Source organism: Vicia villosa, unplaced genomic scaffold (genome assembly GCF_029867415.1).
Source record: "Vicia villosa cultivar HV-30 ecotype Madison, WI unplaced genomic scaffold, Vvil1.0 ctg.003004F_1_1, whole genome shotgun sequence".
Taxonomy (NCBI): domain Eukaryota; kingdom Viridiplantae; phylum Streptophyta; class Magnoliopsida; order Fabales; family Fabaceae; genus Vicia; species Vicia villosa.
The window spans coordinates 135,550-159,321 of NW_026706089.1; the positions used below are offsets into that span (position 1 = coordinate 135,550).

Genomic DNA, 23,772 nt, shown 5'->3' on the forward strand with positions numbered 1-23,772 from the left:
AACAGGGACTATTGTTGACTATCAGACTGCTTTTGAAAAATTGGAAACCCAAGTTGTGGGTTTATCACTGGATGCAATTTTAAATTGCTTCATTTCAAGTTTGGTTCAAGAAATTCAAAATGAAATTGCTATTATTAAACCTACCTCCATTTCACAAGCTATAGGCCTAGCAAAACTTATTGAATCAAAGATCAAAGACTCCAAACCCAAATTCCAAAAATCCTTCTCCACTTTTTAACCCAAAACCACATCGACCCAATCCACACCCAGCACCCTGTCACCACCCCCTAAACCCATTTCCTACCCACAAGACACTAAGTTCCCCATTCGAAAACTCTCCAATAGTCAACTCCAAGAGCGCCGTGCTCAAGGATTGTGTTTCAATTGTGACGAAAAATTCGTCCCAGGTCATAAGTGTTCTACTGGAAAATTCCTATTACTATTATGTGATGATGACTCTACAAGCGATGCTGAAATTTTGGAGATACAAGATACTATTCCAGATACTGTTTCAGCTCCTGATGATACTTATTTTCAGTTATCTCCTCAAGAAGTCAGTGGCCAGTTTTCCCCAAAAACATTAAAATTTAGCGCCTTCATACAGGGCTTAATGGTAACAGTTTTGATCGACACCAAAAGTACCCACAACATCTTACAACCCCGCATTGCCCAACACCTGAAACTACCCACCAAACCAATTCCGAATTTTAATGTCATGGTGGGCAATGGCTCAAAACTCTCCTGTTCAGGAATCTTCCCACAAGTCCATATCACACTCCAAAACCACCTATTTAGAATTCCCTTCCATTTAATTCCTATTGAAGGAGCTGACGTCGTCCTAGGCATGGAATGTTTACGAACACTTGGCCCCCTCCTAGCAGATTTTTCTATTCCTAAAATCTCTTTTACTCACCACAACACAGAAATTACAATTACGGGAGACCCAAAAACCTTGCCTGCCCACTACTCATTTAACCAACTTTGCCACCTCATTCATACCGACTCCATTGCATCCATACACCTATTGCTATACCAACCTGTTGATACTACCACTGTCAACCCATCATTGACCCATAAACAGCAATTAGAAACTTTAACCACATCCCTTCCCAAACAAATCACAACAGTTTTGAAGTCACACGCTACTGTTTTCTCCCTGCCCCATGGCCTTCCCCCCAATCGACCCCATGACCACCACATTCCCCTTTTACCTAATACACCCGCCATTAATGTTAAACCCTACCGTTACCCCCACTCCCAAAAAGAGGCAATGTCTACTATCATTCAAGACATGCTGCACGAAGGCATTATTAAACCAAGTCATAGCCTTTACTCCTCTCCAGTTTTATTGGTACGAAAAAAAGACGGTTCATGGCGTTTTTGTGTTGACTACCGTGCGCTAAATGCAGTTACGGTCCGAGACCGTTTCCCAATACCCACGATTGATGAACTCTTTTATGAGTTGGGGTCAGCAACTATATTTTCTAAAATTGATCTACGATCTAGTTATCACCAAATCCGAGTTAAGCAAGAGGACACGCACAAAACCGCATTCAGAACGTTTGACAGACACTATGAGTTCTTAGTTATGCCCTTTGGGCTTACTAACGCTCCTAGTTCTTTTCAATCAGCAATGAATGACCTTCTTCGTCCCTATCTACGTCGGTTCGTTTTAGTTTTTTTTTATGACATTTTAATTTACAGTTCTGACCTAGATGAACATGCTTTTCATTTAAAGTTAAATTTAGACTTACTTGTCTCTAACCAATTTTATGCTAAGTTGTCAAAATGCAATTTTGCTGTTCCTACTGTGGATTACCTAGGTCACATTATCTCAGCGCAAGGTGTTACCCCGGACCCGGAAAAGATTCAAGCAATTATGGATTGGCCAAAGCCACGTTCACTCACGACTCTCCGGGGATTTTGGGGCCTTACCGGTTTTTATAGACGATTCGTTCGTCATTATGCCTCTCTCGCCACTCCCCTCACCGATCAGGTAAAATCCACTAAATTGGTTTGGAATACAACAGCCGAGTCGGCTTTTACAAGTTTGAAAACCAAAATGACAGAAACTCATGTGCTTCGCCTTCCTGATTTTCCTCAACTCTTCATTCTGGAAACAGATGCTTCTGCCATTGCTGTTGGTGCGGTTCTGTCTCAACAAGGCCACCCTCTTGCCTTTTTCAGCAAGAAACTCTGCAATCGTCTACAGGCTTCATCCGTTTATGTCAGGGAGATGTACGCCATCACAGAAGCTGTTAAGAAGTGGCGTCAATATTTAATTGGTAGAAAATTCCACATATATACAGACCAGAAAAGTTTAAAGAATTTATTGGTTCAGACCATACAAACTCATGAACAACAGAAGTGGGCTTCAAAATTAGAAGGTTTCCATTTCGAAATTTTTTACAAACCTGGAAGTTCTAACCAAGTGGCCGATGCACTAAGCCGCCGTTTTTCTGAAGAAGAGGCTACACTTCTCACTATCTCGTCACCTATCCCATTATTGCTCTCTCAACTCCAGGATTACTACAAAAAAGCGAATGAGGGAAAAGTGTTACTTCAAAACATCAAGACAGACCCAAACTCTAATCCTTTTTTTCAGATACGAAATGACATTGTGTACTATAAAGACAAGATTTTCATACTGCCGGAGACTGAACTTCGTCAACAGATCCTGAAGGAATTTCACGCCACCCCTATTGCTGGCCACTCTGGGTTTCAGCCTACCTTAGCTCGTCTGTCTTCCTCCTTTCTGTGGCCAGGGGTCTACAAGGATACAAAACTATTTGTCAAAAATTGTGTCACTTGCCAGCAGAACAAATATTTAACAACAAAGAAATACGGTTTGCTCAATCCCTTACCCACCCCAAACCAGGTGTGGGAAGATTTGACTATGGACTTCATAACTCACTTACCTGTTTCTTTTGGCCATACGGTGATCTGGGTTGTCTGCGACAGATTGACAAAGTTCTGCCACTTCATAGCCCTCCCAACCAAGTTTATTGCTAAAGATCTCGCTTTACGTTTCACCGTGGAAATTTGTCGACTACACGGTACTCCAAAGTCCATCATATCTGACCGCGACCCATTGTTCCTCAGCACATTCTGGAAGGAACTCTTTAAAGCTCAAGGCACCACCTTGCGGTATAGTACGACGTACCACCCTGAAACTGATGGACAAACGGAAGTTGTTAATAGATGTTTAGAGACCTACCTACGCTGCTTTGCGAGCGAACAACCCAAACAGTGGATGAAATACTTACATCTCGCAGAACTTTGGCACATCACCGCTTTTCACACTGCCATCAATATGTCACCATTTGAAGCTCTTTACGGCCGTCCTCCACCAGCTTTTCCCCTCTACGACGCCGGCTCTTCAACAAATGTTGATGTTGACACTTCCTTGCAACAAAGAAACGAGTTACTCAATCTGGTCAAACGAAATTTAATACGGAGTAGAAGGACTATGGAACAATAAAGTAACAAGCACAGAAGTGATATTACCTTCTCTGAAGGGGATCTTTTCTTGCTTCGATTAAAACCGTACCGCCAATCTTCTGTTTCCCGACGTGTTTCGAACAAACTCGCAAAGCGCTTTTATGGTCTTTTTCGTATAGTCCGCCGCATCGGTCAGGTGGCGTATCATCTTGACCTCCCTCCATATTCGAAGATACACCCCGTTTTCCATGTCTCCCAGCTTCGGCCCTTCCATGGCGTCGCTCCTTTTAAACCCATTCCCCATAGTTTTGAACACCAAGAAGATGAACTACCAGACACACTGCCACAAGAACTGAAACAAAGTGAGACACAGAAGCCACCGGCTACTTTGGAGGGAGTTGTTTTAGGTAAGGACAAAGAACAAAGAATTAGGAAAGACAATGTTTTGGAAGATGTTACAAAAGCCACTCAGAGAGAGAAAGGAAGGACGTTAAATGACTTACACTTCCAAAGTGATAAGTCTTTAACCAAGGCGTGTGGGAAACTCCAACTTGGGACCGTTCGATGATGTGGATTCTCGTGCCACTCAATCTCATCCACTCAACCAGACTGACACGTTACCCCATGCGCCTAACCGAATTGATGTTCCTCTGCCCACACCTGTCCCACTTAATGTACCTCAAGTGCCAGCTGCATCCAACTCACTCCCCCCCCCCCCCCCACCGACAGTTTCAAAAACCAAATTGGACTTCTGCATTTCATCACCCAACTACCAGCTCTGGACCCAACCTTGAGGACAAGGTTGTTGTTGAGCCGGATAGTATTGATGGCAGGCCCACTCGTTCTAGATCAAAGCCCAAGTGGATGAATGATTACAAAACTTATTAGACTTTTATTTCAGCTTTTATTTTCGGCTTGTATGTTTTGTTGGGCCTGGCCCTTTTGTCTAACCCACTAGGGTTTTATTTATAAACAACTACCAGCCTCCTTGAGAGGCAGAAAATTAATGAAATCAGTTTTATTTCCTTTATCTTCTTCTTTACGGTTTGTGCTTGCTCTCTTCCATTAACATAGATCAATTTATTATATAGTTGTTGAAACCATCTTATCACTAAACTTCAACACTCTTTGGATATAGGCAACATATAACAAAATCATATTTTATTATATTTTAATAAACAAATCATTGGCATTTCTATTTACATATGATGTAGAAGGAAAAACTAAAAAATCAAAAGAATATTAACATCGTTTGAAAATGTTAAAGAGGTATATTTTTGAAACACTAGTTGACTGAAATACTACGATTATGTTTTCAAAGTTTCAAGAGGGAAATTAATAAGATATTATGCTGTCAATTGAGAATTCATTATAAATGTCTTTAAATCTAAACCGAGGAGAAAATTAATCAAAGTAAACTTTAAATTGTACTGAGGTGATTATCATAAAATATATTTAAATATAATTTTTTTACGATCATCCAGATCATATATGGATTAAATTTAAATTTAAAGATAATTTATATACACTACAAGAAATACTGCAATTTGTCAGGGGTTAAACCCCTCACTAAAGGCAAAAACCCCTCACAAATGCACAATTTGCGAGGGGACAGCTTCCCTAGCAAAACAGGGGGTCGCAAATCCATTACCGAGGGGATAAACACTTCGCTAATTTGCCAGGGGTTATCCCCCTCGCTAAATGCAAACTCAAAATTCTACTCTGCAGGCTACAGCAATAGCCACCAGCTAGCAGTCTGCACATGGGCAGACTGCGTCAGATATTTTGCTTGGGGATAAGCCCCTCGCAAAATGCAGGATAAATTTTTTTGCTTGGGGATTAGCCCCTCGCAAATAGTTTATATTTAAAAAAGAAATAGTTTTCAATATCGTACATAATAAATATATATATATATATATATATAATTATATATATATATATATATATATATATATATATATATAATTATAATATAATTTAAATTAAAATATATATATATATATATATATATATATATATAATAATAATTCAAATTAAAACAAAATTATTATAATACATATAATAATTAATATTTAAGCAAATATATTAAAAATTAAACTCCATACAAAATTACAATAATATTTAAAAATAAGTTCAAAATAATTAACACAAATTGTTCCATACAAATAAAAATAAACTTAAATATGTAAATTTAATTATTTCCCCCATCTTGTTCCTCCTCTTCTTCATCAGCTCCTCCATATCCACTAGTTCCTCCAAATCCACCACCACTCATATTTTGTGAAGCAAAAAATTGATCAAACCTTTGTGACCGTTCATTTGCAATTCGCATTGCTTCTTGATATTCCTGTGCCTGCCTCCTCATTTCTTCCTGAAATTCTCTCCTCATTTCTTCCCGTAATTCTCTTTCTCTTCTTTGCATTTCCACCTGCATCTCTAATTGTTTTCTCTTCATCTCTTCAATTTCCAAATTTCTTGCTGCTACTTGTTGTGCTGCCTCAGTATTTGCCAAGTTTCTCACAGTTTCAAGCATTTCGGCGGTTAATATAGGTGGAGTGGATGATCCTTCTCCATCAGCATATCTCATTTTGAAATCTCTACTACGCCGCTTGATATTTTTGGAATACCCTCCAGTACAATACACTCTCCCATTTTTCTTCTTTCCACCTGAAACCTTATACCAAGTCTGAAAACCAATACTGGGGTCAACAGGATACCCTGGTGGTGGTTGGGGTATTTCAGGATGCTCTGACAACTTTATGGCAAGTTCTTTATCAAAATTCTCCTATAAAAAAATTAAATGTTATCATGATTCAAATAAACTATTACATATAAAAGAAATAAAACTATGTACATATAAAAGAAATAAATAAAATATCTTTGATATAAAAATAACTTACTTGAGTGATTTTTGCGCGCTCGTCAATAAACTCTCCATTTCTCTTGAGATGAGTCTCCATGTGGAGCTCATTAAGAAGTGGAGTTCTGCCTAATTCTTCACGCTAAATAAGTAAAAAAAATTAATGCAATGTAATGAAACATTTAAATAATAGTTTAATAAAAAATTAATAAATTTATGTACCATCCTTCGCGCAACTTCAGCCACACTAATACTTCCCGCTGCGTAGTTGCAGCCACCAACTTCAGATGCTCTATTTTTCTTTGCCTGCTCAAATATTTCCTTAAACTTATCAGAATTCCAATGATCAATAAGCTTTGGGAATATATTTTCTCCTATCCAACGTGGACGTGTCCCTTTTGCTTCCCATTTAAGTCTAACATTCCTCATGGTATCAGAAAATCGAGCAGCACATTTTGTGTGAAAGTTTTCTTTAATCGCGGCCTCATCTCTAACATCCCAAACACAATGCTCCTACATTGTTGTATGAATTTAAAAATATTAAATAAAGTAGAATCATGAATATCACAAAAATTAAAAAGGAAATGTCAAAATGAATAAGTAAATTATACCTGAAATGCCTGAAACCATTTTTCCTTTTCATCTTCATGTACAGCTCCATAAGACGGCCAGAATTGTGTGTACTTCTCTTTTATAATATTTGTTATGATCGATACTGCCTGATGTGAGGGAACAATTCTAAACAACAAAATCTTGAGTTAGTATTGATTAAATAAAACTCATATTTAAAATATAATATAAAAACACAAAAACTTACGATCCTGCATCGGGATAAATGATTAGTCTGCCCTCATGATACTTAATTTTTTGAGTCGTATTTTTTTTCAAAATACGCTTCCTCTTCGTTTGCTCCTCAGCACTAGTATCTCCAGGAGCACTGGTATCATCCTCTGAAGGGATGGGTAATGGCATGCTAGATCCACCTGTCTCCATATGCATGGGTAATGGCATGCTACCAGATCCACCTGTCCCCATATGCATGGGTAATGGCATGCTAGATCCACCTGTCTCCGTAGGAAAATATGTGGGGTAAGAGTATCCAGGAGGACAAAAAAAACCTGATCCAGGGGGCATGGATAGTAATCCAGTGAAAGATCCAGACATGGGCGGTGTAGGATGCATAGGCGGTGTAGGATGCATAGGCGGTGTAGGATGCATAGACGGTGTAGGATGCATAGGCGGTGTAGGATGCATAGGCGGTGTAGTAGAGCGTGGAGTAGAGCGTGGCATAGGAACGAACATATCTGAGTTAGGAACCTCCTCTACAATGAATCTAGTGCGACGAGGCTTTTGTTGACCCTTACCTTTTTCATCTTTTTTGGGTGGCATTTTTTCCTGTTACACAAGATAATATTTGAAAGATAATTGCACAAGATAATATTATCAAGTTAATATTACATAAGATGATATTTGAAAGTTAATATTACACAAGATAATATTTGAAATTTAATATTACACAAGATAATATTTAAAAGTTAATATTACACAAGATAATATGTGAAATACTCAAGATAATATTACATATTCAATTTATTCATCATCATAATCTCCGTTGTCTTCATCGCATCTGATATTATTGTCTTCAGACTCTCCTAGCTCTTCATGCTCTTCTTCCATAGGATTTGTTGACAACAAGATACTTGCATCAACTTGTTGACCATCAACTGCAGTATCACACAAACTTACAATCTCTTCGGTTTCAATTACCTCATTAACAGGTGAAATCTCATCATGTTGGTATGCAACATCTTCCATTAACTCATCAGTCTCAATGTGACCCATTGGGTTGGACTTGATTACAACACACCATTCTCGTTTCCGTGGGGTAATTGAAGGATAAGGTACATAATAAACTTGCGTAACATTATGTGCCATAATGAAAGGGTCATACTCTTTGTACTTTCTATCTCTTCGGATCTCAACAATGTTATACTTTTTATCAATTTTTGTTCCTCTAGAAGATGGATCATACCAATCACAATAAAATAAGACAACTTTATTTTCCGAGTCCATATAATTATAAACCAACTCGTAAATATGTGTGATAACCCCATAGAAGTCGTCCTCACCACCCTCTGTAACTCCTTTTACGACTACACCACTGTTTACGGTTTTCTTCCCTACACTCCATTCCTCAGTGTGAAATTTGTAACCGTTTACAAAATATGTGTGCCATTCATTTACACGTTGACTAGGGCCTTCAGACAAATTTCGCAAATGTATTAAGTCAGGACTTAGTGTAACAATACATGATAATTGTTGCTTAAACCATGTTGGAAAATAGGCATGTGTGTAACCAGTCGATGGTTGTTCGCCTGTGCTTTGATAATAGTAGGTACCAAATGCCCTATTTCGAAAAGAAAAAAAGGTTAGAGAAGGTAAATCTTAACCAATTAAACATATACACTTAATTTAAAATATACTTACTCAAGATATGGTTTAACTTCAACGCAGTTAATCAGCACATGAACATGAGCAGATTGCATTTCTTTTTGTGAAAGCCAATGCTCACTTTTCTTCCCTGCGGGACGGCCTGGACGACCGAAAACTGATAAGGTAAATTGACTTCTTTCACTGAAGTGAACTTCGTTCCTTATGATTCTTGGAGACAACATCATGTGATTGAAATAATGAGAGCAAAAATGTGATGTTTCGCGATGTATATAATGTGCACAAATTGATCCCTCAACTCGTGCCTTATTTTTAACTGATCGCTTTGAATCACCCATGAATCGTTCAAATGGATACATCCATCTATATTGAACAGGTCCACCTAGAAAAGCTTCATAAACAAGATGCACAGGGAGATGCTCCATAGAATCAAAGAAACCTGGCGGGAATATTTGCTCCAACTTGAAAAGAATGACAGGAATATTTCGGTCCAATTTAATGATGTCGTCTACTCTTAAAGTTGAAGCACAAATGTCTTTAAAAAATTGACTGATCTCAGTAAGTGGATTAAGCACATTCTTGGGCAGTGAACTGAATGCAATTGGAAGTAATCGTTCCATGAAAATATGACAATCGTGACTTTTCATTCCATGCAATTTCCCAGTGTTGGCGTCAGCATATCTTGCCAGGTTAGAAGAATAACCATCAGGCATCCTCAATTCATTTAACCACCGACATACAGCTTTTGCTTCTTGGGGAGTAAGAGTGTAACAAGCCTTGGGTTTTAATAATTTTCCGTTTGGTCGAGGTTTCAACTCCAATTCGTTTCGATTACAATAAAGTTCCATGTCTTTCCTAGCCTTCTCATTGTCTTTTGTCTTCTCATTATCCATCACCGTGTTAAGCACATTATCAAAAAAGTTCTTCTCAATATGCATAACATCAAGATTATGACGCAACAAATTATCCTTCCAATATGGGAGGTCCCAAAAGATACTTCTTTTTGTCCAATTATGGTCAACCCCATATCCTTTAATTCTACGTGCTTCACCATAGTCTGTGAATTTTGGTAGGTCACAAACATTATTCCATACTTGAGTCGATGACAATCGAGGGGGAGATAGATCTTTTACTTTTATTCCTTTTCTAAAAGCATCTTTATTCCTTCTAAATTCATGGTTGGTAGGTAAGAACCTACGATGACAGTCAAACCACGAACTTTTCCCACCAAAGTCCAAAGTAAACGCTTTTGTGTGATTCATGCAATGCGGACATCCCATTTTACCATGTGTACCCCATCCAGACAACATGCCATATGCAGGAAAGTCATTAATTGTCCACATCAAAGCCGCTCGCATATTAAAATTTTGTTTACGAGACACATCATAAGTCCACGCTCCCACCCACAGCCTCTTGAGATCATCAATTAAAGGTTGCAAATAAACATCGATTCCCGCCTTTGGACTCGACGGTCCCGGAATGATGCATGTCAAAAACATGTAAGGTTTCGTCATGCACATCTCAGGAGGGAGATTGTACGGGGTAACAATAACTGGCCAACAAGAATATGCATTTCCTGAAAAATTATAAGGAGTGAAACCATCTGAGCATAATCCAAGTCGGACATTCCTAGGTTCAAGTGCAAATTCAGGATGAACTCTATCAAAGTGTTTCCATGCCTCGCCATCAGATGGATGTCGCATCATGCCTGAACTAATTCTGTTTGTATGGTGCCATGCCATTTGGCTTGCACTGTGCATTGATGCAAACATTCTTTGCAACCTAGGTATTATTGGTAGATAGAACATAGATTTCACTGCAATGCGATTTTTCCTTTGGTCAACTCCTTTACTGCTAACTAAATACCTCGGACTCTCGCAAAACTTACATTCCTCCAATTCCCCATCATTTGTACCAAATTCGTTGTCATAAAACAACATGCAACCTCTAATGCAACAATCAATCTTTTTTACTTCTAATCCCAACTTCGACACCATCCTCTTTGCATCATAATAACTTGTAGGCAAGTTTTCTTTCATAGGAGTCGCGTCCAATATCAATCTCGCAAAGAATTCTAAACACTGATCAGGAACATTCCAATTTGACTTCGCAGCCAAAAGTCTCACACACATTGATAGCTTAGAGTCAGAAGACCCCTCAAACAATGGTATATTTATTTCTTTCAACAACTAATAAAACCTTTGAGCTTTCTCATTCGGGAGCTCTTCTCCATCTAAGTCTTGTGGTTCATCATACGCCACATTCACCCCCAATGCGTCAGTGAACATCTCCTCGACGAGATTAAATTGCTCTTGATATTGCATTTGTGATGAACTACTCCCTGGATCAACACTATTTATATCTGGTTCTATATGTATTTGACTGCTAGAAGCCTCACTACTCATCTCCTGCATTGTTTCCCCATTAGATGTCCAAACCCAGTAATTTGGCCTAAAACCCACTCTTTCCAAGTGACGTTTCACTTCACTAGGATCACTAATAATATTTCTGCAACCACACTTTAAACACGGACACCTTACCCCTCCTTCCCTGCGACAACATTCTTGAGCAAACGCAAACGAGAGAAACGCGGCAACTCCTTCCATAAAAAGTGGTTTAAGCCCACGTCGTCCAGGAAACATTCTATCGTACATCCAACTACGATAGAATTGGTAATGTTCCATACTGCACATGTGAATCATGTTTAATTATATTCAATATTTGTCTTTTTCTAAACATATATAAACTATATATATATATATATATATATATATATATATATATATATATATATATATATATATATATATATATATATATATATATATATATACACTAGTTTTTAGTCCTAAACATACATACTTGCTTTTAAAATATTTATATACCGTTTTAATAAATATATTGTTTTTATATACTATTTTTTATTACATACAATAAACTATCAAATATATATATATTAAATATAATATAAACTATCAAATAGAATTTTAATTTTAAAAGTACAAAATTAATTTTTTAAACTATCATAATATATTATTTTTATACACTACTTTTTATTACATACAATAAACTATGAAATATATATATAAACTATCAAATATAATCATTCTTTTTAAAAACACATAGTTTATTTTTAATCATTGTTTTTTATATATTATTTTAAACTATTTAAAATATATAAGATATTGTTTAAAAAATATTATTTTTATATACTGTTTTTTATTTATTTTAATATATTATTTTTTAAATTATTTAATATATACTTTTTTAAATAAACTGTTTTATATAAAGAAATATGTTTACAGTATATAAAGAAATATGTTTATAGTATAAAAAGATATCATTTTTTGAAATTAATAAATAGACAATCTTAAAATCAACACAATAAATCTATTGTTTTAATTTTAAAAGAAGTACAAAATTAATTTTTTAAACTATCATAATATATTATTTTTATACACTATTTTTTATTACATATATATATAAAAACTATCAAATATAATCATTGTTTTTAAAAACACATAGTTTATTTTTAATCATTGTTTTTTATATATTATTTTAAACTATTTAAAATATATAAGATATTGTTTAAAAAATATTATTTTTATATACTGTTTTTTATTTTTTTTAATATACTATTTTTTAAATTATTTAATATATACTTTTTTAAATAAACTGTTTTATATAAAGAAATATGTTTACAGTATATAAAGAAATATGTTTATAGTATAAAAAGATATCAATTTTTGAAATTAATAAATAGACAATCTTAAAATCAACACAATATACACACTTTAATATCAACACAATAAATCTAACTTTAAAAAATTAAATTTTATTTACAGCTTTTATTTAACAGTTAATCAACACAACATACACACTTCAATATCAACACAATATACAGCTTTTATTTATCAGTTAATATCATATAAATATCTAATAATTAACAATTATTTCGAAATTAACTTTAAAAAAATAGTTTATATTATTATTATACAAACAAAAAAAAACACCCAAAATCAAATATATAAACACCAAATATATATCTAACATATCTACTGTACCTTTCAAATATACACACAAAATATATAAAAGGTTTATTAATGTGTACCTGGAATTGATGAACAAATTGTTGTGTTCTTGATGCCTTTAATCCCAAAATATTGCTCTCTTTAACTAAATCAGTTGATACATGAAACACAAGAAATAAAACCAAAATTTAGCTTACAAATTAACTTTAAAAATAAAATTATCATATACAAAATAATTAAGAAGAAGAAATAAATTTATACCTGATTTTCAGTTTTTGCTGAGTGGAAGAACATGAAATATAGTTTTAAGGAAGGGAAGAAGAAGAGAGTATAAAGGGAGAGAATTCTGAGAGAGTGTGAAGAAGATGAAACCAGCAGAAATAAATAAATAGTAATACATGGAGCGGTGAGTTGTTGTGTAATAATTAATGTTGCAGATATTTCCGAGGGGGGACCCGTCGCTAATTAAACGGTAAACTGTAGCTTGGGGCTGCCCCTCGCTAAAAAGTTGCATGGGAAAGACAAACTGGCACGCGTAGTCTGCAAGAGCAGGAGTGGTTCAGTTTGCGTGGGGTATCCCCTCGCTAAATTCCTACTGTTGTTTTGGGAGGAGTGACCCCTCGCTAATCTCTGCCTCAGATTTGACTTTTTTGCGCCAATTTCTTTTGCCAGGGGTTGCCCCTCGGAAAAAGCTTTTTTCAAATTTCAAATTTTCCTTTTTCTTTTTTGCGAGGGGTTACCCCAAGCTAATGTTTTTTTCTTTCTGCTTTTCTGAATTTCGCTTTGCGAGGGGCTTTACCCCACACAACGTTAAATATTTGTGAAGTGTTTTACCCCTGGCTAAATTCCCTGGCAAATTCAACAATTTCTTGTAGTGATACAACATTCATACATGTCAATCTAACGAGACATCTTTTTAAAAAGACAAAGTTGTGAAGATTATCACATCCAAAACAGACAATATCTATTAGGAAGAATATGAACTTAAAGTCGACTGAAATATTGATGTAGTCTTTAAGAACTTGAAGTGTGCAATGTGCCCCCATTCAATTCGGCGTAACTGTTTTGGGCAAGTCAAAATTAATAGTCTCATATTGTTTTGCTTCGACTAGAAGCAGACTAGTAATTAGACTGTTTTCCCATAACAAATAATTATGCTTGATAGCACATTTCTTAGGGTTTGATCTAATCGAATGACAAATGACAAACCGTATAAAACACAAAATTACAGGTGAATCATTTTAACCGTCCATATTATATAACAATTAGTATGCACCAATATGTTTTTTTTCCTGTTTTTTTCTACAAAGAGTGTGACATGAAGGAAAAATATATGTTCTTTTACCTCTTTCTTTTGAGGCTAACTCTTTTCGTATGTCCATCTCCACCATGTCTAAACGAGCAATCTAACCATCTTTTATCTTGCCTTGAAATTTAAAAAGTGTTCCAAATGGATACAATATGTATTAAATCCTATAATTTATAATAGGCCCGTTTGTTTTGGCTTTTTTTAAAATGATTTTTATAGTGTTACATAATTTTGTATAAAAAAAATTTATAAATTTTTTTTATATAAAAGCTTCAAATAAAAATTTGGTTTGAATGGTTATTCTTAAAATGTGATTTTAGGTATTTCATCTATTTATAGAAAAAAATTGAATATCAAAAGTTTAAAAAATCACTTAATTTTGAAGCTATTTCAAATAGTTTTTCTTAAAAATTATTTTTGAAAAAACACTTTATGAAAAAATTGAGATTTTGATTAAGTTTTGGTCTTCAATAATATATGTTTATGTTATAGAATGTCAAAATTAGTGTTTCATTTTAGAAAAAACAAATATAAAAAAATTTGTAATATTTTAAAAAACAATTTTAAAAAATCTATTTTCAAAAATACAAAAAAAAAATCCATTTTTTAAAACTGAAACAAACAAACCCAATTTAAAATTAATTTTCATGTTATATTCAAATAAACACTATAACAAATATACTCATTTTACCTCTTACACACAAAAAAAATTTACATCGATTAAAAAAACAATATAATAAAGAGCGATTTGAAAATTTGTCATCTAATCCCTTGATATCTGAATATAGAAGTTTACAAAAGATGAGCATATACTTTTAACTTTTAAACAGAATTTTAATGCAACGTAAACTATTAGACTTAGTTGATATTGTTATCTCATCATTACTATAAAAGCTCACCAGTTTGTATTATCAACTACGAAACTCTTTAAAACTTTAAGATATCTTTTTTAGGAAATTTCTCTATAGACCTCCTAACCTTCTAGTCCACCTCTGGTGAAAAACCCAAACTACTCCTGACTTCGGAAGTTCATTTCCGAAATGCAAGAAAAAGGCGTTTTCGGAGATGCATCTCCGAAAGCGCCTTTTTTTTTTTATGAAAAAATAGTCTTATTTCGGAAGTTCATTTCCGAAAACACTTTCGGAAATGAACTTCCGAAATACTGTGCGTTTTGCAGATTTAGCAAAACAGCCCCCTCCCCCAATTCATTTACCCTAAATCAACTTAATACTTAACCCCTCTTCAAATTTTCTGCCAAAATCAAGTGTAAGATCAAAGAGCATTCCCAAGTCTTCTTCCAAACTCATCATCAAACACTAATTGGTAAGTTCTACATTGTTTTTTCAAGTTTTAGATCTATTTGAATAAACTCCAATAGGGTGTTTAGAAACTGAAAAAATCACATTAATATAGGTTAGTACTAATATTAGGATGTTTAGTAGGCATAAAAGTAGTTTTGGTTTAGGTTTTTTGGGTCTGCCATTGGAGGCTGAATTGAAGGTCTGCGCAGGGGTGTTTCGGAAGTTCATTTCCGAAAACACCTCCATCCAAGTTTTCGGAAATGAACTTCCGAACTGTACCAGAAGTTCATTTTTTTTTGTTTTTTCATTTGTCTCGCATATTAATCGATTTCGATTGTTTACAGGAACATGTCAGGCAACCAACCAGCACGCATCAGACAGTGGAGAGAGTCCCAGACTGCGTCGGCTAGACGCGAGCGGGCGGCGGCGCAACTGGTTCTACCGGGTGTCCCATCCTCTGCTGAGACCCGACGTTCCCGGCGCTCCTAGGCCAGCACATGAGGAGATCCTGGAGAACTAGCAGGCCGAGGATGACCACGCCATTGATCTCCTGTCGATCTGCCAGCGGATAGAGATGCTTGGGCGGGACGCCTTGGATCGGGGTGTCGTTCTTCAGGGCGGTCCAGATGCAGTCGCCGTGATGGAGACGATCGTCACTGATTCCAGCCGTGCGGCGGGGTACAGGCAGCAGAGGAGGGCTCAGGGTGAGAGGGTTAGGCACACCCAGTAGTGGTCGGGTTTATTTATTTTTTGTTTTCGGTTTGTATCTTGCGCACACTATTACTATTTGGTTCGGCTTGTATATATTATTTGGATTTTATTTATCGTATTAGTATTTTCTGTTTATATGTCGCTTATTTTATTTGGCGTTTGCGTTTAATTAAAATGCGAGACTGTTTAAGAAAAAACATTAAAAAAAAACACAGTTTCTGCATAATTCGGAAATGAACTTCCGAATTCACCCCCCATGAGGTGTTTTCGGAAGTTCATCTCCGAAGACACCCCCCATGAGGTGTTTTCTGAGATGCACTTCTGAATTATGGAAATTTTAAAAAAAAAAAAAAACGTTTCGGAAGTTCATTTCCGAAGCATTGGTAGTTTGGGATTTTCGCTGGGGGTGACCCCATAGAGAGGTGGCTAAAGAAATTTTTCGTTTTTTATATACCTCTTAAATGTTTTTTTTATATATCTCTTTAAAAAAAATTCTTAAATAATATAGAATTTAACCACTCACAAGATATCAGTTTTGTCTTACAAGATGTAAGAATGTTGATACATTGTTGAATAATATTCTACACATTTTTTTTTTAAATTAGTGGACCGATTATTCAGTTATAATAAATTACTTCATTTGAGACCTTCCACTTCCAATGAAGACCCTTCCTTCTATAAAACCTTGTTATTTCCTTTATGTTATTCACACCAACTAAAATCACTACTGAAAATGGCTTCCTTTTTCTTGTCCTCACTAATTTTCTTCCTTGCTGCACTTATCCTTGTTCCTCAAGGACTTGCTCAATATCACCTTAATCCAGTTTATGAACCACCAGTGAACGGGCCACCGGTGAATAAGCCACCGCAAAAAGAGACACCGGTGCATAAACCACCCCAGAAAGAGCCACCGGTGCATAAATCGCCACGAAAAGAGCCACCGAGACATAAACCACCACACAAGAAGTCACATTTGCACGTGACAAAACCATCTTATGGTAAACAACATCCTACGGCAAAACATAATTAACATCCATTTCTAAAGCATTCTAGTTTCAATGTTGTATTTTATTTGTACCTTTTGTAACATGTGTGGCCAAGTTGTTTTTTCCGTTATGTATTATGGTCTCAAGTTGTGTTTTTTCCCTTATATGTATGATGGCCAAGTTAAGAGGTACTTCTTGCTAGTGCAGTGATTTGTAATCTTCTAGTTCTATCCAGACACATTATTGTGTTTGGGTGTAAGTGTTTAAGAAAATTTTCAATTAAAAAAAGTATTTGATTGTGTTGGTAAATGATTAATCTATTGGTTCATTATTTAAGTAATTGTGTTGATATTGATTGATCCATTGAATACCCTAACTAGATTTGTAATGTTTTCTAATGTATTAAAAGAAGCACAACACATAAAGTGAAATACTGAAATCATTAGCAAGCAATTGCAAGAAGCCTAACATTTGTGATTTTCATATTCAACAAATTATATTCATCATGATGAAGCAAACTATAACATAGAATGAGTAATCAGTAAAAAACCAAAACCTCTAGGTGAAAGAAGAGACCATAATCGATCGAGCATAGCCACAGCTTCAGTGGAGGAAGATTTCAGCTACAATCAGATTTAAAAGTTAGGCATAAAGGCCTAGAGAAAGTTACCGCAATCATGAAAATTTGCACTATCATCCTAATCTCAAAATGTTGATTGAAATAAGAGAGTAGATTCAGAAGCACCTGCATGAATGAGGAAAGACTTTTGACTCATGTAAAATACTTGAGTAGCGATGGTATCACAGGACGGATCACAACTTCACGGATGCCAGATATTTTTTCCCAGTCTTCGCCATAGGGTCTTGCACATCTTTCCTCCAACGGTAAGCAGTTATACATGCAAAGTTTCTGTAAAGAAACAAGATTACACATTTCTTCGGGTAGTGATGTCAAACCATTGCAGTTGTGGAACTCAAGAACCATGAGCGACGAGAGAGACCATATCCAGTCTGGTAACCTTTTGCCACAAAATCCGTCTATAACTAGTTTTTGAAGTGAGCAGTGTGGCTGCAGGGCTTCTAGAATCATCTCATCTTCCAACCATGATTCGTCCCTAATCGTCTGTGGTGAAGATATATTAAAATCATAATCATACCTCCACCGCAATTCCAATTGTTGAAGGTGTCGCTTCTCAAGAAGTACCTTAGCCGATTCAATCTCTGCAGCGCTCTTTCTCAGGAAATCCAAGCATTTTATTTCTAATCTCCCTCGAAGGTTATTTAGCTCGCCGAGCTCATTTACATTTGTACTTGTTTTGTGCAGAACAAAAAGTGTTAGTGTTTGAAGATTATTCAACTGTCCTATCCCTTGTGGCATACGTCTCAATTTCACACAACCATTCAACTCAAGATGCCTGAGACTTTTATTGAAATTTTTTGGTAATAATTTGAGCTCAGAACATTGAGAAAGTTTTAGAGTTTGCAAGTTCTGCAGGTTGGTAATGCCCGACGGAAGATTTTGAAGTACATTATTCTGTGACAGATCAATATATCTTAAATGCTTCATCTCTTCAATACTATTTGGGATTGCGGCAATATTCAATCCACAAAGTGTTAACACACGCAACAACTTTAGGCCTAAGAAGGAAACAAAATATGACTGACGCATATAATTGCTTGCATTCATTTGTGGATGCAAAAGAAATGTTCTTAACTTGTAAGAAGATGATGATGTCTGTGCAACCGGTAATGAAGTAGGAGACGACACATAACGCGTTCGGTTTACAATATTTGCTTCTTCTCCTTCAAGCACTACATATTCATTCCCAGCTATTAACCGTGCAAGATCATGCATAAGGTCATGCATTTTACAAGTACTTATGCCGCCACATTCGTCTATAATGACATCTTGAAAGAAGGACATTGACAGCAAACTCATGAAGTACTCATGACCAACATCTTCTACAAATCTAACATCATTCGATTGTTGAATGAACCCCTCAGCTACCCATAACTGAATGAGAGTCTTCTTTCCGAACACAAAACCTTTTGGAAACAACGAACAATAAGCAAAGCATTTTTTTAGAAACGAGGGAAGATGGTCATAACTCAGTTTAAGGATTGAAAATATTTTGTCGCTGTGTTGATCTATCTTCGAAAACTCAACGTCCTTGAAATATAGCCAATCACTCCTTCCCAAATTTCGAGAAAACAAAAGGCTTCCAATAGTCCTGATAGCAAGAGGGATGCCAGCACATTTTTTAACAATGTCCCTCCCTATACCTAACAATTCCAAATCATTTTGTTCTTTTAACTCGCCGAATGCCACTCGAGAGAACAGCTCCATAGATTTCTGTGAATCCAGACCTTCTAAGAAAAGAGGCGGATGTGTGCCCGCTATTTTTGCCACAGTCTGACTACGCGTTGTAACAATTACCATACTCCCTTTTCCTCCTTCCGTGAACAAGCTCTTCAATTTAAGCCACAGTTCACGATCCTCGTTCCACATGTCATCTAACACAAGCAAAAACTTCTTCCCTCGAATTTTGTCTCTAAGTTGTTGTTGCACTTGCTCCATCAGACTATTCTTTTCCTCTCCAATGATCTCCTGAGCTATTTTCTTTATATCGAATTCATCAGAAACATACGCCCACATTTTTAGCTCAAAATGCTTATGAACGTCATTATCATTGTAGACCAGTTGGGCAAGAGCGGTCTTACCTAATCCTCCAATCCCGACTATGGGAATTACAGAAACATTATCGGTTGCATAGATATCTAGTAGATAACGCTTAATACGTTTCTTTTCATCTTCTCTTCCAATAACTTCATTTTTACTCACAAAAGAGTAAGTTTGTCTCTGCTCCCTATATACAATTCGATTCTCCATAGGGCGGTCAGTTAGTTGCAGTGCATGCTTATTTTTAGCAATGTCATCTAGCCTCTTCTGAATTGCTTTCATTCGATGGCCCAATTTAAGACCATAGGCAATACTGTTTGATTTAGAGAAGAAAATTCGTACTTTTTTGTTTCCAGACATCGTTTTTCTTCTCAAAGCTTCAATGGAAAAATCATCAAGTAAATCATCTGCATCATAAAGTACATCTTTCAGCTCCTCCAACCAATTACGAACTTGATGATTATTGGCCTTGATCTCTGCATCGAGGAGCACGGATTTTATCATAGATACTGTGTTCTTCATTTTTTCAATGTCCTTTTTTAGATTCCAAACGATCCAAAGCTCTTTGTAAGCTGAAGAGCCCAACTTTTGCAAGACTGTAACAGCAAGGGCTTCCATCCTTTGGCAAATTGAGTTTAACAATAGCATGAGTAAAACTAATATATTGGCAAAGTAATGACAATAGTAAGTAGTCTCAAATATGTAAAATTTAGCTTGGTTAAATTCTACTAAAATCTCAGAGATTTGATATCGTATACTTTCAAATCGCTCAACCTAAGACCACGAATTGTACTTCAAGCCGCTCAACCTAAACAAGCAACGGTGTTCGAGTTCCTATTAGAGAAAGCCATGGCAAAGTGCGCTAGTGCGCTTGACTTGGAGGATCAGTCATTCATCCTCTTGTTGAAAGAAGAACAAGCTTTCTCAATGTCAACTTTCTCGCTTGTTAGTCAAGATTTGAAGCCCGTATTTTCTTGAATTAAGTTGTGTAAGTACACATATTGTTGGAGAAACTTAGGTATTTACTCTAGAATTAAGTCTATGTTTGGTTCCACGTTTAAAGTAGCTAAAATTGATTCTGAAAGTGTAAAATTAATTTTGAATTATATTGATTTTATCTTCCAAATTGATCTAAATTGAAGATAAAATTTATATCATTTGAGTCTAAAATTGATGATTTTTAAACTGAAATTTATTATTCTAGCTTACTTTCAAGAAAATGTAATCAAACATAAAATCACTATAGATTCACTTTCAAGTAAAACAATTGTTTCCAAATCAACTAAATTCACCTTAGAACCAAGCATGCACAATATATAAACACTTGAGCAAATAAATTGGAGATTTACTCTATAACTGATTATTAGAACATCAGAATACAAATACTGTGTCTAAGAGTATAAACTAGACACAGAAACCAAATAAAATGCATCAAAATTGGGATGCTGAAGAATCATTTTATGATAATTAATCCAAAAAGAGCACTGAATAAAGAAAATTACCTGGTTTGGAAAGCGGAATGAAGTAACAGAATGAACAAGTGAAAACTTGAGTAGCGTGAGCAGAGAGATAAAGTGAAGTCAACTCAGGCTGAACAGGGAGAAAACAGTAATACCGAAAAAAGCAAGAAATTTCCACAACTGACACGTTATTTCAATGACTTGTAGAGGAACTTTTGAAATAAGTATGCAACAAATTTACTGAGTTGGTTTCGCAATCCAAAAAAAAATATTAAAGGAGGTAACTCGAATTTCGCCTATGGTAGGGGTAACTTATATTTATCCCAATTTTTTTTATTTAGATGTTCATTCACAACATAATTGGCTATGTGATAATCCAATAAGATTGATGCATCTCATACCTAAGCTCACATATTAAGTCTTTATAAGTAGAGTCTAACCTATATGACATACAAACAATGCATAATGCACTAACACAAAAACGATATTAATGAATGCTAGAAAATTAAATAAGATAAGGGAAGAAGGAAAAGATATATATATATATATATATATATATATATATATATATATATATATATATATATATATATATATATATATATATATATATATATATATATATATATATATATATATATATAATGGTTTGACATTCATTCGTGCTTTGCCTACTCCACTCTTCAATAGTAATAAAAATCATTGAAAAATAATCACGATCTTCCACTATTTGATAAGTTTGATACAAGCATTTTAATGACAACTATATCACATAGTAATTCTCTTTGTTGATGCAAACACTCAAACTGCTAACAAAAAACAAGATCCCCAAAGATCTTGATCCATTAACCTATATGTCCACAATAATCCGCTCCAAGTATTCATGTGTGACAATCCAACTGATCCCATCGATTTTTTGTCTGAGCGATTGTCATTAGTTATTGATTGGACAACTCCTAACTTTGTCTGCTACAATCCTTTCTACAATCTCACCAAAGTTGGACATCTTCGAACTCCTCCTTGCGAAAAATTTGTACTATGCTTCGCCAATGTCTTCCATGGAGTGTACTAAAACTCTCTTCTTGATGGATAACAATAAAGATCAAATTGCTTTCAAGAAATAATACCTACACCTGTTACAAACAACAAACTTCACACAAAAAATTTTAGATACCCTAATATACCACTAGTCTCCCTCAATACTCAATCTTTAGAGGTGAAGGTCCACAACAATGAAAAATGGGTGAAGATGATGAACAGGGTCAGAGAATCTCACAAACACTCAAAATCACAGGGTGTTAGTCCAGAGACTAGATGTATGTGAGAGAAACACACACATATACACACAAGGTTCTCACTAACTTCTAGATGAATGAGTCTTGGTTCTTGATTGATATCATGAGCTTGATTAATTATGAAAAACACTACAAGATTATTCTACCCACTCTCTCTAATTTATTCAAACAACAACAAATTACACAAGATCAAAGTGCAACAAAAATTAGTGAATCTGACATGGATTAACACTCAAAAAGTTGTTCTATAGAAAAAGAGAAAGATTAAATGTACTAGGAATAGACACACTAAAGAAGAGAAGACAATTTTTCATTTTTATCCCTATGAGTTTCACCAACACTGATGGGCCTCATATATAGAGAGTTGAAGATTCAAAAATATTTAGCTAGAAAAATAGGGTTTGCTCTTAGAAATTTGGGTGACTATTTTTTTATAACTCATTTGCAATGCTTTGAAACAAATTTTAGAAGTATAATGAATCAAATAAATGCTCTTTCCTCCAGAGTAGATTATTTGATCGAACTTGATAAACAAGTTATTATATTTCTGGTCTTTTATCTTTTTCTGCCTTGTTATAAATTTGCTTTCACTTTTGACAGCTTATTTTGTTGCTTTATACCATTACTTGATTATCATTGTTCTTCGTCTCCACACATCAAAAAAATTTAGTGTGTTTAAAATTCTGAATAATTTTTCTAAAATGCATTGAATTATTCTACCAACTTTCACAACAATAAGGTAATCTATAAATCCCTAAGATTTAGAATGGGGATATCTTAATTTGTATTCCTTAGGTTTGCCATACTCAAACAATTCTAAAAGTTGCAAAAAAGAATGATGGAATAATGGAGGTAGGGTTCTAACGAGACAATCCAAAACTCCAAAGTTTCAACAACAATCAATTTTTTTTATAAACAAATTCAGATTATAATTAATATTGAGGACAAGGGATACTCAATCCGATACATAATATACGATCAACAAAACTTACACAACATTGACAAAATCTAAAGGAGTTTGGAGCAAATTATAAAATGAAGAACATCTTCCCCGCCCTCTCGTGCCAATAGCTTGTCAAATCCACGACACTGCTTTGATACTTGAAATAATGTCGTCTAAGACACACAACTCATGATCATCGTTGAATATTATTTTGTTTCTCGTATTCCACACCGTCTATATCATTGTCAACCAAATAAGACACACCTTCTTTTTTTTAATCAACTCCAACATATTCTATAAATCC

At 35.1% G+C, this 23,772-nt stretch overlaps 3 protein-coding genes across 4 annotated transcripts; all 3 read right to left on the reverse strand.

The window, feature by feature from the left end:
• Positions 1-3,645: 3,645 nt before the first annotated feature.
• LOC131640223 (uncharacterized) lies at positions 3,646-7,690 on the reverse strand. Its single transcript, XM_058910635.1, has 6 exons — positions 7,119-7,690; positions 6,913-7,039; positions 6,524-6,814; positions 6,342-6,443; positions 5,745-6,226; positions 3,646-3,781 (listed from the first exon to the last, which is right to left on the reverse strand). Exons 1-6 carry the CDS (start codon positions 7,688-7,690, stop codon positions 3,646-3,648), a joined length of 1,710 nt encoding a protein of 569 aa, XP_058766618.1.
• Positions 7,691-7,891: 201 nt separating this feature from the next.
• LOC131640224 (uncharacterized) lies at positions 7,892-11,014 on the reverse strand. Its single transcript, XM_058910636.1, has 2 exons — positions 8,789-11,014; positions 7,892-8,708 (listed from the first exon to the last, which is right to left on the reverse strand). Exons 1-2 carry the CDS (start codon positions 10,882-10,884, stop codon positions 7,892-7,894), a joined length of 2,913 nt encoding a protein of 970 aa, XP_058766619.1. The 5' UTR covers positions 10,885-11,014.
• Positions 11,015-15,300: 4,286 nt separating this feature from the next.
• Positions 15,301-21,409, reverse strand: LOC131640221 (putative disease resistance protein RGA4). 2 transcript variants are annotated; one of them, XM_058910632.1, is made up of 2 exons: positions 21,273-21,409; positions 15,301-20,389 (listed from the first exon to the last, which is right to left on the reverse strand). In XM_058910632.1, exon 2 carries the CDS (start codon positions 20,386-20,388, stop codon positions 17,863-17,865), a length of 2,526 nt encoding a protein of 841 aa, XP_058766615.1. In that variant the 5' UTR covers position 20,389; positions 21,273-21,409; the 3' UTR covers positions 15,301-17,862. The 2 variants fall into 2 exon arrangements, with proteins under 2 accessions (XP_058766615.1, XP_058766614.1); XM_058910631.1 differs by lacking the exon at positions 21,273-21,409 and having other exon boundaries at positions 15,301-17,713; positions 17,836-21,252.
• Between the last annotated feature and the right edge of the window lie 2,363 nt (positions 21,410-23,772).

What these genes read in the sequence shown, in the direction of transcription:
- LOC131640223 (XM_058910635.1), bottom strand. Translation starts at nt 7,690, where the DNA reads ATGCCACCCAAAAAAGATGAAAAAGGTAAGGGTCAACAAAAGCCTCGT. An exon ending in ATTTATCCCGATGCAGGATC is followed by an intron (nt 7,040 to 7,118) that starts GTAAGTTTTTGT and finishes TTTGTTGTTTAG; the next exon opens with AATTGTTCCCTCACATCAGG. An exon ending in GCAAATGAACGGTCACAAAG is followed by an intron (nt 3,782 to 5,744) that starts GTTTGATCAATT and finishes TTCTTGTGGCAG; the next exon opens with TGTGTCTGGTAGTTCATCTT.
- LOC131640224 (XM_058910636.1), bottom strand. Translation starts at nt 10,884, where the DNA reads ATGTGTGTGAGACTTTTGGCTGCGAAGTCAAATTGGAATGTTCCTGAT. An exon ending in GAAGTTAAACCATATCTTGA is followed by an intron (nt 8,709 to 8,788) that starts GTAAGTATATTT and finishes TTTTCGAAATAG; the next exon opens with GGCATTTGGTACCTACTATT.
- LOC131640221 (XM_058910631.1), bottom strand. Translation starts at nt 20,418, where the DNA reads ATGCTATTGTTAAACTCAATTTGCCAAAGGATGGAAGCCCTTGCTGTT.